Source organism: Molossus molossus, unplaced genomic scaffold (assembly GCF_014108415.1).
Source record: "Molossus molossus isolate mMolMol1 unplaced genomic scaffold, mMolMol1.p scaffold_m16_p_8, whole genome shotgun sequence".
NCBI classification, from domain to species: Eukaryota; Metazoa; Chordata; class Mammalia; order Chiroptera; family Molossidae; genus Molossus; species Molossus molossus.
Window position 1 is genome coordinate 3208912 of NW_023425402.1, and position 16471 is coordinate 3225382.

General features: G+C 39.7%; 1 protein-coding gene and 1 long non-coding RNA gene across 2 annotated transcripts in view; both read right to left on the reverse strand.

Moving 5' to 3' along the window:
* Positions 1-601: 601 nt before the first annotated feature.
* On the reverse strand, positions 602-1747 carry LOC118621309 (cylicin-2-like). Its single transcript, XM_036248632.1, has one exon. The coding sequence runs from the start codon at positions 1745-1747 to the stop codon at positions 602-604; it is 1146 nt and encodes a 381-aa protein (XP_036104525.1).
* A 385-nt stretch (positions 1748-2132) lies between these two features.
* Positions 2133-16471, reverse strand: part of LOC118620903 — a 33329-nt gene continuing 18990 nt past the window's right edge. The window contains exon 3 of the long non-coding RNA XR_004957581.1: positions 2133-2214. This is a non-coding gene — a long non-coding RNA (uncharacterized LOC118620903). The remainder of the gene's footprint in view (positions 2215-16471) is intronic.

The window sequence follows — 16471 nt, forward strand, 5'->3', positions numbered from 1 at the left end:
AATGTCCAGTTTAAACTCTACTGCTTATAAATGTCCTATATAGATTATCTCTAACCAAAGAGATTTTTCTCTTCTGAAATTTTCTCTGTATTTACTGCTCTGAATCATTTTTGATGTTCAGATTTTTAATATTGTTTTAGTGTTCTCATTTATATTTATCTTCTTGATGAAGATATTTTTGCACTCTTCTTTGGATATTGCATTTAGTAGGGACTGAAAATACTTGTTTGGTTAAGTAGGTGTATGCTGTACATCTTTGAAAAAAAAAAAGAACTCTACATTTCTGTAATCAGGGTTTTATTTGAGAAAAATTGTATTTCCTGACAAGACATATCATGAACATACATTTTGAAAAACTCACATTTGGAAGCTGAAATTTGAGACTAATAGATCTAAAAGAATGACACTTTTGAAGGGTCTTTGGCCAGATTGCAAGCAAAGAAACAGGAACTTTGTGACTAAAGATAATGTAAAGAGGCTAGCATTTTAACTATACCACAAAGACTGGGAGCTGGTTTTGAAGTTGATGTGTTGGAGGAAAATTATTCAGTTCTATTTTGTTAGTTTGTAAAATCTGGTGCTATTTTTCTTTAATGTGACCTTATTTATTTTCCTTTTTCTCCCCAGCACCTCCACTTTGCGCTATGCCCTTGTCCACCTTTACTTCATCACTTTTTCCCATAGAAACTTCTTTTGTGTCCTTGCTCTCCTTTTTGTCTTTGTCTCCTTTTTTGTCATCACCTCCCTTCTTGTCCTTGTCCCCAACACCCTTCTTGTCCTTGTTTTCTTTCTTGTTCTCAACATCCTTCTTGTCCTTAACATCCTTCTTTTCCTTGTCCCCTGTCTTGTCCTTAACATCTTTCTTGTCCTTGTCCCCTGTCTTGTCCTTATCTCCCTTCTTGTCCTTCTCCCCTTTCTTGTCCTTGTCCCCTGTCTTGTCCTCAACACCCTTCTTGTCTTTGTCCCCTTTCTTGTCCTTGACACTCCCCTCATCTCTCTTCTTGACACTCCCCTCATCTCTCTTCTTGACACTACCCTCATCTCTCTTCTTGACACTACTCTCATCTCTCTTTATGACACTCCCCTCATCTCTCTTTATGACACTACCCTCATCTCTCTTCTTGACACTACCCTCATCTCTCTTTATGACACTCCCCTCATCTCTCTTCTTGACACTACTCTCATCTCTCTTTATGACACTCCCCTCATCTCTCTTCTTGACACTACCCTCATCTCTCTTTATGACACTACTCTCATCTCTCTTTATGACACTACCCTCATCTCTCTTCTTGACACTACCCTCATCTCTCTTTATGACACTACCCTCATCTCTCTTCTTGACACTACCCTCATCTCTCTTTATGACACTACTCTCATCTCTCTTTATGACACTACCCTCATCTCTCTTCTTGACACTACCCTCATCTCTCTTTATGACACTACCCTCATCTCTCTTCTTGACACTACTCTCATCTCTCTTTATGACACTACTCTCATCTCTCTTTATGACACTACCCTCATCTCTCTTTATGACACTACCCTCATCTCTCTTCTTGACACTACCCTCATCTCTCTTTATGACACTACTCTCATCTCTCTTCTTGACACTACCCTCATCTCTCTTTATGACACTACTCTCATCTCTCTTTATGACACTACCCTCATCTTTCTTCTTGACACTACTCTCATCTCTCTTTATGACACTACCCTTATCTCTCTTCTTGACACTACCCTCATTTTTGTCCATTTTCTTCTCCTTGTATTTTTTCTCTTTCATGTTCTTGTCCTCCTTTTTGTCTTTATCTCCCTTCCTGTCTTTATCCTCATTCTTATCTTTATCCTTCTCCTCATCTTTCTTTTTTTCTATGCTCACCCTTTTTTCACCTTTATCATTTTCACCATCTCCTTTCTTTGACTTGTCTTTATCTGTTTTCTTTTCCATGTCCACCTCTTTCCCAGTATCTTTAGTTTTGTCTTCTTTTTCACTCTTCTTTTTCTTAATCTGACGTGTCTCAGGAAACTCTTCAACATTCACTCCAGTTTCCTGTTTTTGTCCCTTTTCATAGGTTTCGTCAGGGCCACTTGGTTTTCCCTTGTGCATGTATTTAGGACCACTTAGGCCATTTTGTGATGGGACTGCCTGTTTTGGTGTAGTTTTCTTTGCTTCTATAGTGACACTTTTTGCCTCTGTCTTTGGACTTTCTCCCAGATTATCTGAAAATATAACAAAGCATATGATAAAAGTGCATAATTCATAATTTTATAATTTTTTCCGTTGTCATTTTTTATCAGACACGTTTACTTTGAATTGTTTGAGGCAATAATTTTACCCCCAATAATATAAAATTTGTGAAGCTGTATACACACAACAGATTAGATAAGAGGCCCTTGAAATACAGAGTCTTCAGGAATTGAACTGAGAAAAGGGAAAAATACAACATGTAGGAATTGGTAACTCAATATAAAATGACTAGAGTGTATGATTAAAATTAACAGAGCTATAGATTAAATAGGAGAACTTTTTCTGAGAAAAAATTATTAAAATATAAATTGATCTTAAATGTCTGCTTATATCATGTTTTAATGCCCTTTCCTAATTTAATCTAGAGCAAATAGTATCATGAGTTACTAAAGTTGACTAGGAACATACCCTAAGAAGCCTGAAACACCAATCAGAAAGAATATATGTACCCCCATGCTCGTAGCAGCACTATTTACAATAGCTAAGATCTGGTAACAGCCCAATTGTCCATCAGTAGATAAATGGATAAAAAAGCTGTGGTACATATACACAATGGAGTACTATGCAGTTGTAAGAAAGAAAGATCTCTTATTCTTTGAGACGACATGGAGGGACCTAGAAAGTATTATCCTAAGTGAAACAAGCCAAACAGAGAAAGACAAATATCATACGATCCCACTTATTTGTGGAATATAATGAACATAATAGTCTGAGGAATGGGGTAGTCCCAGAGACATGGAAGTGGGGTACAGACTGACAATCCCCAGGAGAGGGGATGGTGGGGGAGAGATAAACCACAGAACTTATATGCATGTATGCATGAACAATGGACATGGACAACAAAGCTGGGGACAGGGCGGAGAGGGAGTGGGAAGGGGGAATCAGTAAGGGAAAAAGGAGAAACATCTGTAACAAAAATAAATAAATTATTGAACAAAAAAAGAAAAAAAAAGTTACTAAAATTGAAAAAAATTATTTAAGCATGTAATGAGAGTTAAGATTCTCCCCAAATTGGGAGTGGGTCAAAAGTTTATCGAGAGCTCATGTTGGGCATTATAGTGGTACCCCTTGAACAAAGTCCCAGAAACCTGACACTGGACACTCAGATTTATTCAATTGGCTCTACCCACAGGTAGATGATAATTATTTTGTAATTGCATCTTCCCTTTGGCTGGAGTCTAGGTGGTTGTTTTGTGTTGGGTGTTGCAGTACCTGTAATGGGCACACTTATCCCTATTTCTCTCATCTATAGAATATTCTCAAAGAAAAGTTAACATGAAGATGGTGGAGGGCAGGACCGGAGGGAGGGTGAGTGTGTGAGAGAGTGAGCAAGTGTGTGAGAGAATGTCAGTGGACTTGAAGGTGGATGACCAAACCCAAGAAGTGCAGAGCCGCAGAGCAGAAAGTTCCTGTGCTTTGGACGGGAGCAGCCAGCTACCATGGTAAGTGGCCCTTCAGGGCACTTCTCCCTATGCCACAGGGACTTGCCACCATTTTGGAAGATCCTCGGTCTTTCCTGGGAGGAGGCAGTGGGAGTGGCTAGGGTTTAGCAACCTGAGCCCACCAGCACACCTGGCACCATCAGACCAGTGAACACTCTGTCAACACAAACCAGTGCACTGTAGTGGAGCTCCCAAAGTGCCGGTTGCAGAAGCCACAGACAGCTCGGAGCCCAGCACCATCCCCCATAGCAGCAGCCTAATCAGAGTCGAGATATACCCCCAGCAAGAGAGGCTGGGAAGCAGACATCCATCCCTAGACAACAGAAGCACAGACCAGCAGCTGAGACTCATCCCCAAAAACTACAGCCAAGGCTGAGCAGGAGTTGAGCCCCATGGGGCAGCAGCACTCCTCAGCCACCATCGGTGGGACCTGGGGCTCCACAAAGATCTGTGTGGTCCAGTAGCTTACAAGAGCAATGGGAAGCTGGGACCCAGAGAGACTGGTGTGATCCAGCTGCCCACCCTCGCAACCTGCAGGGTGCGGGGGCATTAGAAAGGCCTGTGTGACCCAGTAGGGACTGTGCAATCCAGTTACCTGCGGGACCTGTGGAGTGCTTAAGCACCAGAGAGGACTGTGTGACCCAGCAGGAACTGTGCAATTCAATTAGCTGCAGGACCTGCGGGGTGCTGAAGCACCAGAAAGGACTGAGAGACCCAGCAGGGACTGCACTATCTAGTTACCCACAGGGCCTGTGGTATGCTGAAGCACCAGAGAGGCCTGTGCGACCCAGTAGCTCATAACATAGGCATAGAGCCTGATCCCCCGAAGAGACTCTGCGATCTAGTTACCTGCAAGACCTATAGGGATCAGGGGCACCAGAAAGGCCTGTGTGACCCAGATGCACACAAGATAGGTGTAGAGGATGTGAAAATGGAGGCAGAGTGAATAGAAGCTATGCAGACGATCTCCCAGGACCAAACAAGAATTACAACTAAAATAAAAACAAATTCTTGGAAAAAAGCAACAGAAAAGCAGCAGGAAGGGACCATATAACCAGGGACACTGGTAGGATATGCAGAGGCGCGAGAGGGTGGCAGGCTGGAAGCCAACAGATAGCAGCAGTCTTAGCTGTGAGGAGCACCCTTAGGGAATAAAGACCAAGCCCGCTCCACAGCACAGAAAGAAAGGACAGAGTGCTAAAATACCCACAGCCACTCACCTGGGGGCTATGGCAGAGGGAGAGCACACTGGGCTCAAACTCTGTGGGGCCCCCCAGTATTTGGAGGGCACTCAGTTTTTGCTGAGTTTCGGCCACAAAGGACGGTGGCCAGTGTGCTCCTTCCCAGAGCTGTGGGGAAAAGCAGCGGCCCCATCTCTCAGAGATTCAGCCTTTCCCAGGTGAGGCAAAGAAATGCAAATTGAGGCTCATTAATAACCAGCATCTATCCCACCCTCTGGAAATCCTCTTATGCAGAACACCAGGGCTACATTCCAAGGCACTGAGTAACTGTGACTACTAGTCACCAGGAAAAAGCTAGAAGATAACTGAACCTTTTTAGGGCTTGCAAATCTACCCAGGAAAGTAAGACTTGACAGTGGTGTTTAATGTGGGCCCACCCAGGCTCATCTGAACCCAGTAGAGGGAGCTACAAACAGCAGAACACCAACACCCACAGGGAGTATTTGGCAGGCTCCAAAACCCACTGAGATACCCAAAACAGTGAAACAAAGAAACAAATCTGAAATGAAAAAACAAGAGAACTCTATCGAAGATGAGATCAATGAAATACAGCTAAGCAAGTTACCAAAGGTAGAGTTCAGAGCCATGATCATGAGGAAGCTCAGCAGCATGAGTAAGGACATCAGCACCATGAGTAAAGATATAGAAACACTGAAAACCAACCAAGTGGAAATGAAAAATGACATGGCAGAAATTAAGAACACACTGGAAGACCTAACCAGAAGAGTAAAGAAAGTTGAAAATCTGATCAGTGATTAGAAGATAGGGTAGAAAAAAATCAACCAATCAGATAACCAAGAAAAAAAACAATTAAAAAACAGGAAGATAGCTTAAGAGAACTGTGGGACAACTGGAAATGTAATAACATTAGCATCATAGAAGTTCCCAAAGAGGAAGATAATGGGTAAGGGTTAGAGAATATATTTGAAGAAATAGTGATAGAAAACTTTCCTAACTTGGTGAAGGAAGAAGGCATTCAAGTTCAAGAAGCACAGAGAGCCCCAAGTAAGAAGAACCCAAACAGGCCCACACCAAGACATAGTAATCAAAATGCCAAAAATTAAAGACAAAGAGAGAATGCTAAAAGTAGCAAGAGATAAGCAAGAGGTTACCCACAAAGGAACCCACATAAGGCTCTCAGCTGACTTTTCAACAGAAACACTACAGTCCAGAAGAGAGTGGCATGAAGTAATCAAGGTCATAAAAAATAAGGATCTGAATCCAAGACAACTTATTCAGCAAGGCTAGCATTCAAAATTGAAGGTCAAATATAAAGCTTTTCAGACAAAAAAAGGCTAAGGGAATATATTAACACCAAACCAGCACTTCAAGATATGCTAAAAGGACTGCTGTAATTAGTAGAAGAAATAGGAAAAAAAAAAAATAACCACACTAAACAAAAATGGCAATAAACAAGTACATATCAATTATCACCTTAAATGTGAATGGATTAAATTCTCCGATAAAAAGACACAGAGTAGCTGACTGTATAAGGAAGCATGACTCACATATATGTTGTTTACAAGAGACCCACCTCACAACAAAAGACTCACATAGGTTGAAAGTGAAGAGATGAAAAAAATCTTCCAAGCAAACGGAAAGCAAAAAAAGCTGGGGTAGCAATACTTATATCTGATAAAGTAGATTTCAAAATGAAGGCCATAACTAGAGACAAAGATAGCCACTACACAATATTGAAAGAATTTATCCAACAGGAAGATATAACCTTGGTAAACATATATGCACCCCATATAGGAGCACCAACATATATTAAAAATCTTCTGGAGGACTTCAAAGGAGAAATTGATAGCAATATAATCATAGCAGGGGACTTCAACATCCCGCTGACATCACTGAATAAATCTAGACAAAAGTTAACAAGGAAACAGAGGCTCTAAATGAAGCACTAGACCAAATAGATTTAATAGATATCTACAGAGAATTACACCCCAAAACTGCAGAATACACATTCTTCTCAAGTGCACATGGGACATTCTCAAAGATAGACCACATGTTAGGGCACAAACTAAGTCTCTACAAGTTCAAGAAGACTGAAATCATATCCAGCATCTTCCCAGATTACAGTGGCATGCAACTAGAAATCAATTGCAACAAGAACATGCAAAGACATTTCAACACATGGAGGCTAAATAGCATGTTATTGAACAATGAATGAGTTACCATGGAGATCAAGAAAGAAATTAAAAACTTCCTGGAAACCAATGAAAATGAACACACAACAACACAAAATCTATGGGATGCAGTGAAAGCAGTCTGAGAGGGAAATTCATAGCACTACAGGCCTACCTCAAGAAACAAGAAAAATTTCTAATAGACTATCTAACCTCACAACTTAAAGAACTAGAAAGCAAACAAAAAGAAAAACCCCAGAGCAAGTAGAAGGAAGGAAATAGTAAAGATCAGAGCAGAAATAAATGACATGGAGACGAAAAAACAATTCAAAGGATCAATGAAACAAAGAGCTGGTTCTTTGAAAAGATATTCTTTGAAAAGATGTACAAGATTGACGGACCCTTAGCTAGACTCACCAAGAAACAAAGAGAGAGAACCCAAATGCACAAAATCAGAAATGAAAGAGGAGAAATAATAACTGACACTACAGAAATACAAAGGATCGTGAACAAATATTATGAACAATTATATGGCAACAAATTCAACAATCTAAGTGAAATGAACAAATTTCTAGAAACACCTAGTCTGCCAAAACTGGAGCGGGAAGAGATAGAAAACTTGAACAGACCAATAACAACAAAAGAAATTGAAGATGTAATCAAGACTCTCCCAGCAAACAAAAGCCCTGGCCCGGAAGGCTTCACAGGGGAATTTTACCAAACATTTAAAGAAGAAGTAATACCCATTCTCCTCAAACTATTTCAAAAAACTCAAGAAAAAGGAAGACTTTCAAACTTGTTTTATGAGGCCAGCATAATTCTAATTCCAAAACCAGAAAAAGACACTACAAAGAAAGAAAACTATAGGCCAATATCCCTGATGAACATAGATGCCAAAATCCTGAACAAAATACTAGCAAATTGAACCCAGGAATACATCAAAAAAATTATTCACCATTAACCAGTGGGATTCATTCCAGGGATGCAAGCCTGGTACAATATTTGCAAATCAATAAATGTAATACACCACATAAACAAAATGAAAGATAAAAATAATATGATCATATCAATAGACGCTGAAAAAGCATTTGACGAAATCCAGCACCCATTTCTGATAAAATGCTCAGCAATGTGGGAGTAGAAGACATAATAAAGGCCATATACAAAGACCTACAGCCAACATTATACTCAGTGGTCAACAACTAAAAACATTTCCCCTAAGAACAGGAAGAAGACAAGGAAGCCTACTTTCACCACTCTTATTTAACATAGTACTGGAAGTCTTAGCCACAGCAATCAGACAGGAAGAAAAAATAAAAGAGATCCAAATTGGAAAGGAGGAAGTGAAACTGTCATTATTCTCAGAGGACATATTATTATACATAGAAAACCCCAAAGACTCCATCAAAAATCTACTACACTTAATAAATAAATTTGGCCAAGTGGCAGGATACAAAATTAACGTCAAGAAATCGATGGCATTCTTATACACCAATGATGAGCTCACCGAAAGAGAAACTATAAAAACAATCTCATTTACCATCATGACAAAAAAAATTAAGATACCTAGGAATAAACTTAACCAAAGAAATAAAGGACCTATTCACAGAAAACTACAGGTCATTGAAAAAAGAAATAGAAAAGGATATAAAAAAAAGTGAAAGTACATACCTTGTTCATGGATTGAAAGAATCAACATCATTAAAATGTCCATACTACCCAAAGCAATCTATAGATTCAATGCAATCCCCATCAAAATACCAACAACATATTTCACAGAACTAGAACAAATATTTCAAAAGTTCATATGGAACCAAAAAAGACCCCAAATAGCCACAGCAATCTTGAAAAAGAAGGACAAAGTAGGAGGGACCACATTACCAGATTTCAGGTTATATTACAAAGCCACGGTAATCAAAACAGCCTGGTACTGGCACAAGAACAGGCATATAGACCAGTGGAACAGAACAGAGAACCCAGAAATGGACCCAAGGCAATATGCTCAATTAATATTTGACAGAGGTGGCAAGAGCATACAGTGGAGTAAAGAAGCCTCTTTAATAAATGGTGCTGGGAAAATTGGACAGCTACATGCAAAAAAATGAAACTAGACCATCAGCTTACACCATTCATAGGAATAAACTCAACATGGATAAAAGACTGAAATGTGACTCATGAATCCATAAAAATCCTAGAAGAAACTGTAGGCAACAAAATTTCAGACATCATATGCAACAGAATTTTCACTGATACATCACTTAAGGCAACAGAAACAAAGAAGAAAATGAACACATGGGACTACGTCAATCTCAAAAGCTTCTGCACAGCAAAAGATACAATCATCAAAATGGAAAGGCAACCCACTGTATGGGAGAGCATAATTGCCAATGATATATCAGATAAGGGGTTTATTTCCAATATATACAGAGTGTTCATACAACCCACCAAAGGAAGACAAAGAACCCAATTAAAAAATGGGCAGAGGAGCTGAATAGACACCTCTCCAAGCAGGACATACAAATGGCTAAGAGATATGAAGAAATGCTCAACATCACTAATCATCAGGGAGCTGCAAATTAAAAGTAACAATGAGGTATCACCTCACACCTGTCAGAATTGCTGCCATCAACAAGCCATCTAACAAGTGTTGGTGAGGGTGTGGAGAAAAGGTTACTGTAGTACACTTCTGGTGGGAATGCAGACAAGTGCAGCCACTATGGAAAGAAATACGATGTTACCTCGAAAAATTAAAAATTGAACTTCCATTTGACCCAGTGATCCCACTTTTAGGAATATACCCTAACAAGCCTGAAACACCAATCAGAAAGAATATATGTACCCCCATGTTTGTAGCAGCACTATTTACAATAGCTAAGATCTGGTAACAGCCCAAATGTCCATCAGTAGATGAATGTATAAAAAAGCTGTGGTACATATACACAATGAAGTACTATGCAGCTGTAAGAAAGAAAGATCTCTTATCCTTTGAGACGACATGGAGTGTCTTGGAGAGTATTATCCTAAGCGAAACAAGCCAAACAGAGAAGGAGAAGTATCATATGATCTCCCTCATTAGTGGAATATAATAAACATAACAGTCTGAGGAATGGGGCAGTCCCAGAGATGTGGAAGTGGGGTACAGACTGACAATCCCCAGAAGAGGGGGTTGTGAAGGATAGGTAAACCACAGAACCTATGTGCATGTGTGCATGAACAATGGACATGGCCAGTAAAGCTGGGGACAGGGCAGGAAGGGAGGGGGAGGGGGGAATCAGTGTGGGGGGGGAGAGAAACATCTGTAACAAAAATAAATTTAAAAAATTTGAAATGCTTCAAGGACAAAAATATCACCCATATTCTCATCACTCAAGGCCTGCCCTTTTTTTTTTTTTTTTTACTTATTTTATTCTATGTTTAGATCCTTAGATTTTATTTTCAATTTTACTTTAAAAAATAATTTTTATTTATTGATTTTATTTAGAGAGAGAGACAGAGAAAAGAGAGAGAGACATTGATTTGTTGTTACACTTATTTATGCATTCATTAGTTGATTTTTGTATGTGCCCTGACTGGAGATTGAACCCACAACCTCGGCATATTGGGACAACACTCTAACCAACTACTAGGTAATTCTAATGTTACTTATTTTATTTTTTATAGTTGCGACCTAAGTATAATTATACTCTAAACAACTTCATGCCAGGTTTTAGTTAACATTATGAGTCTTTCTCCATATAATTACAAACTCTATGTAAAGAATTTTAAAGGTGCTATGATATTAATTTACATAGTAAATATATCATAATATTTTAGGTTTATATTTTTTAGAAGGAAAGAGTGTACCTACGTGGTAACTGAGTGTAAAAATTCAGTAACTACTTTGTCTATCTAGACATATTTGCAGTGTGTTTATGAGGCCCAGTTTTATATATACGCTAAGAAAAAATATAAAATTGAACTGGTATTAAACTGAGTGTCTGAGGGAAGCATTTTAGTGAGGCAATCTCTGTCTCAGGCATCTGTCCTGACTTGAAGTCATTTGTTTCTTTTATTCATTTAAGGGCTATATAAAGGCACATCTTACTATAGGAAATTTTATTTCAATTATAAAATTTCTATAACGTCATAATGAAGTGATTGCCCTAGTTGAAATCTCATTTATTATCTTTCAGGAATCTTTTTAATAAAATTGATATTATAGTTGACATGTAACACTGTGTAAATTTAAGGCATTGATTTGATACATTTATATATTGCAATTTGATTACCCCTGTAGTGTTTGCTAACACCTTTATTACTTCACATAATTATCATTTTTTTTGGTGTTGGAAACAATTAAGATCTAGTCCCTGAACAATTTGAAGTTTATAATACAGTATTGGTATAATCACTATGTTATGCATTAGACCTCCAGGACTTACATATTTGCAGGTTGCAAATTTGTACCTTCAAACATCTCTCCATTTCCCTTATCACTTAGCCCCTGGTAACCACCATTTTATCCTGTTTTTACACGTTTGGCTCTTTGATGTTCCACATATAAGTGATATTCCACAATATTTGTCATTCTCTTGAATGCATGTGTTTTTCAACAAATTATAAATACTGTGTATTATGGTCAATCCGAAATGCCCCCCATGCCCAGGGGGGAGATTGAGCCATGTGATTATCAGTATACCTTCATTCGGGGCTCTGCACTGAACTGTTAATACATTTAAATTAGATAAAATATTTCTTAATTTATAAAGCTGCCTTTCCATTCAACTTAGATAATTCTAAGGCATTTAGAATTTTAAGGCTTGACAGGGTGTTATGGTGGTCAAGGAATTGAAACAAGCACCATTCACCATCATTCAGATTTAATTTATATATATATCCTCACCCGAGGACAGTTTTGCATTTATCTTCAGATAGGGTGAGAGGGAATGAGGGGGGAAGAAAGAGAGAGAAACATCGATGTGAGAGAGATATATTGACTGGTCACCACCCAAACGACCCCAACTGGGGCCGGGGACAAACTGCAAGTGAGGTACCTGCCCTTAGCAGGAACCAAACCCAGGACTCTCTGGTCCTTGGGCCAATGCTCTAACCTCTGAGCCAAACTGGCCAGGGCTATTATTCATATTTTTAATCTCTCTTCCCCCTCCTCCTCCTCCTTCTCTTTCTCTTTCTTCTTCTGGGAGACCCTTTAACATTTCACGTAATATGGATTTGGTGGTAATGAACTCCTTTAGCTTTTTCTTGTCTGGGGAGCTCTCTTTTTACTTTTTTATTAATTAAAAATTTTTTTCTTTATTGATTTCAGAGAGAGAGGAAGGGAGAGGGAGAGAGAACATTGATTGACCACCTCCTGCATGCCCCGCACTGGGGATCGGGCCCACAACCTGGGCATATGCCCTGACTGGGAATTGAACCAGTGACCTATTGGTGCATGGGTTGACGCTCAACTGTTGAGCCACACCAAATGGGCTGAGGAGTTTTTTTTTTTTAAAAAAAATATTTTATTTACTTTTTAAATTTAATTAACTAATTTTTGTTCCAGATGGTTTTCCCTTTTCCCCCATTGACACCCTCCTCCTGTTCTGTACACCCCGCAGCATTGTTGTCTATGTCCATTGGTTATGCTGATATGCATAAGTTCTTTGGTTTAATCTCTTCTCTCTCTCCCGCCCCCTTCTCTGAAGTTTGTCAGTCTGGGGAGCTCTTTATCTCTTCTTCAATTCTAAATGATAGCTTTGCTGGGTAGAGTAATCTGGGTTGTAGGTCCTTGCTTTTCATCCCTTTGAATATTTCTTAACACTCCCTTCTGGCCTGCAAAGCTTCTGTTGAGAAACCAACTGACAGTTTTATGGGAGCTCCCTTGTAGGTAACTAACTGCTTTTCTTTTGCTGCTTTTAAGATTCTCTCTGTCTTTAACCTTTTATATTTTAATTATGATGTATCTTGGTGTAGGCCTATATGGGTTCATCTTGTTTGGGACTCTGGGCTTCTTGGACTTGTATATTTGTTTGCTTCACCAGGTTAGGAAAGTTTTCTATCATTATTATTATTTTTACATAGGTTTCTAATTTCTTGCTCTGTCTTCTCCTTTTTAAAATTTTTTTAGTTCTTTTTTTTTAAAATCCTCACCCAAGGATATTTTTACATTAATCTTCAGATAGAGCTGGACGGAGGGAGGGAGGGAGGGAGGGAGGGGAGAGAGAGAGAGAGAGAGAGAGAGAGAGAGAGAGAGAGAGAGAGAAACATCAATGTGAGAGAGACACATCGATTGGTTGCCACCCACACAACCCCAACTGGGGCCGGGGATGAACCACAACTGAAATACCTGCCCTTGGCCAGAATCAAACCTGGGACTCTTTGGTCTGTGGGTGACACTCTTAGTGCTGAGCCATACTGGCTAGGGCTCTAGTTCCATTTTTATATTTCCTATCTCTTTGTTGAAGTTCTCATAAGTTCATCTACTCTTCCCTTAAGTTTACTGAGCAATATTATAACCAGTGTTTTGAACTCTGCATCTAATAGATTGCTTGTCTCCATTTTGTTTATATTTTTTCCCCTAGACTTTTGTTCTGTTCTTTCATTTGGGACATGTTTGTATCCTCATTTTGGCAGCTTCCCTGAGGTTGTTCTATGTATTAGGTAGAGCTGCTATATCTTCCAGGCTTGGTAGAGTGACCTAATATATTTGTCCTGTAAGGTCCAGTGGCACAGCCTCCTTTTCACTTGAGTTGGGAACTTCAGGTGCACACCCCATGTGGTTGTATACACTCTTCTGTTGTAGTTGGGTCTTGATGGCTGTTGGCATGTCAATGGGAGGGATTTAGCCCCAGCTGATCAGCTGCAAGGACTGGCTACAATAACCATGGAGGATCACCTGTGCAGGGGCCTAATGCATGGAGCAAGATTTACTTCAGTGGGGCTCTGGTGTCTTCTGAGTCCACCCCTTAAGTGAGTCAGTCATGAAAGTGATTGGATGGGGCTCCAGCATGGGCTGAAGCTATCCACCAGGTGCGTTGGCTTTGAGATCTCCTGGGAAATGAAGATCAAGTTCAGCCACCACCCGTGTTCTGCCAAGGGCTTCCTGGCATGAGCTACAAGGTGATCAGCAGATGGCTTATACTTGTGCTGGGCTTGGAGGTTCCTAGGAGAGGCCAAGCTGTGAACCAAGGCTGGCTATCACTAGTGCCAGGCCTGGGGCCACTTAAGAGATATGGGGCATGCTGAGGCCAGATGCTGCTTGTTTGAGAGATTTTAAGAAAGTGAAGCATTAGCCAAGACAGGCCATTTGCATGGACAAACCACTGGAAGCAGCTTGTGTGTGCCTGCAAGTTGTGTGGGGTGGGGTCTCAGGGAATCACCAAGGTAAATAGTATTAGCCAGGTTGATGAAGATTCATAAATGGCACCTGCATATAGGCTATACTGGGGGATAGATCAGAAAAGGAACAATGACCTCTGTAGTACTTCTGTCTGAGAGAAAGTTGCCCCTCCAGGTCTCACCCCAATGCCAGACAATTCAGTTCCTCCCTCAAAAGGAACCAATGTCCCGGTTCCTTTTGAGCTGCTGCCTCAGTGTTGAGCTTGGAGCCAGTGAGTCTGAGTAAGCCTGTGTGTGGGTCCTTTAAGAGGAATTCCTGGGATTCTAGAAGTACTCTGTCTCACTCAACCACAATCCCCACTGGTTTTGACAAGAAGTTTTGGGGACTTCTCTTCCTGGCACTGTCATCTTGGGCTGGGGAGCTTGGTGTGGGGCTGGGACTCCTTGCTCCTCAGGGGTGCCTCTAGAGCCAAGCTATTTGTCCTGATTTCTATCTGCTACACGTGGATGTGGGACCAGCCTGTTCCATGTCTCAACCCCTCCTACCCATCTTGATGTGGCTTCTTCTTTATATCCTTACTTGTAGGACTTCTATTCATCTAGATTTCAGGTGGTTCTAAACTACGGTTGTTCTGTAGTTTAGTTGTAATTTTGATGTGGTTGTGGGAGGATATGAGTACAGCATTTACCTACCCTGCCATCTGACTGGAAGCCCAGATTTTTGCTTTTATAACTTGTACTTTTGGTGTCATTCCAAAAATCATTGCCCAATCTAATTTAATGTCAGGGAGTTTCTTCTCTATGTTTTTTTTTTTTTTTTTTTTTTTTGGAGTGTTATGGTATCAGTTCTTATGTTTAAGTCTTTTTTTCTTCTGGTCTTCAAACTTTTATTTGCATGTTAAAAATTGTACATTCCAGTAATTAAAGCCAGACATGGTTGCAGAGGAAGTGGAGCAAATGAGAGGAGTTAAATTTGCTCGGTGATCACAGCCAAGTCTATGTTTAAGTCTTTAACTCATTTCAAGTTAAATTTTGTGAGTGGGATAGGATAAGGATTCAATTTAATCTTTCTGCATGTGTTTATTCAGTTTTCCAACACTACTTATTTTTTAGGTAATATTCATCTGAGGATATTTTTCCATTAATTTTTTAGACAGAGGACAGAGTGGAAATGAGGGTGAGGATAAAAAAAAAAAAAAGAGACACATCAATTGGTTGCCTCCTGCACTACCCCGACTGGGGCCAGAGACTGCACCTGCAACCCAGGCACATACCCTTGCCTGGGAATCAAACCCGTGACCCTTTGGTCCGCAGGTTGACACTCTAACTGCTGAGCCAAACCGGCCAGGGCTCCAACACTATTTTTTGAAGAGATTAACGTTTACCCATTGAGTATTCTTGGCTACCTTGTCAAATAGTAGTTGACTGGATATGTGGGTTTTTATTTCTGTGCTCTCTGTTCTGTTCCATTGGTCTATGTGTCTATTTTTGTGCCAGTACTATATTCTTTTAATTACTATAGCTTTGTAGTACAGTGTGAAATGAGGAAGTGTGATGCCTCTGACTTTGTTCTTCTCTTTCATGATTGCTTTGGCTATTTGGGGTCTTCTGTGGTTTCACACACATTTTGGACTTTTTTTCTATTTCTGTGAAAGTGCTATTGGAATTTTGATAGGACCTGACCAAATATAGCAGGCTAATTTTTAAGTTAATAATTTTGTAGGACCCTTGAATGATGTTATAGATATCCAAGTAGCCCTTGTCAGTAAAAAGGTTCCCACCCCTGGTAGAGAAATGCAGCTGATTTCTGTATATTGATATTATATCTTGCACCATTGCTGAGTTTGTTGAATAGTTCCAACACTTTTTTTTTTTTGTTGAGTCTTTAGGACTTTCTAAATATAGTTTCATGCCATCTGCCACAGAGGCAATGTACTATTTCCTTTCTTCTTTGAATGTTTTTTATTTCTTTGTCTTGCCTAATTGTTTTAGCTAGAATTATAGAGTGATGAGGATAGGCACACTTTTCTTTTTCCTGACCTTAGAAGAAAAGCTTTCAATTTTTTACTGTTAAGCATAATGTTATCTGTGGGCTTA

What these genes read in the sequence shown, in the direction of transcription:
- LOC118621309 (XM_036248632.1), bottom strand. Translation starts at nt 1,747, where the DNA reads ATGGACAAAAATGAGGGTAGTGTCAAGAAGAGAGATAAGGGTAGTGTC.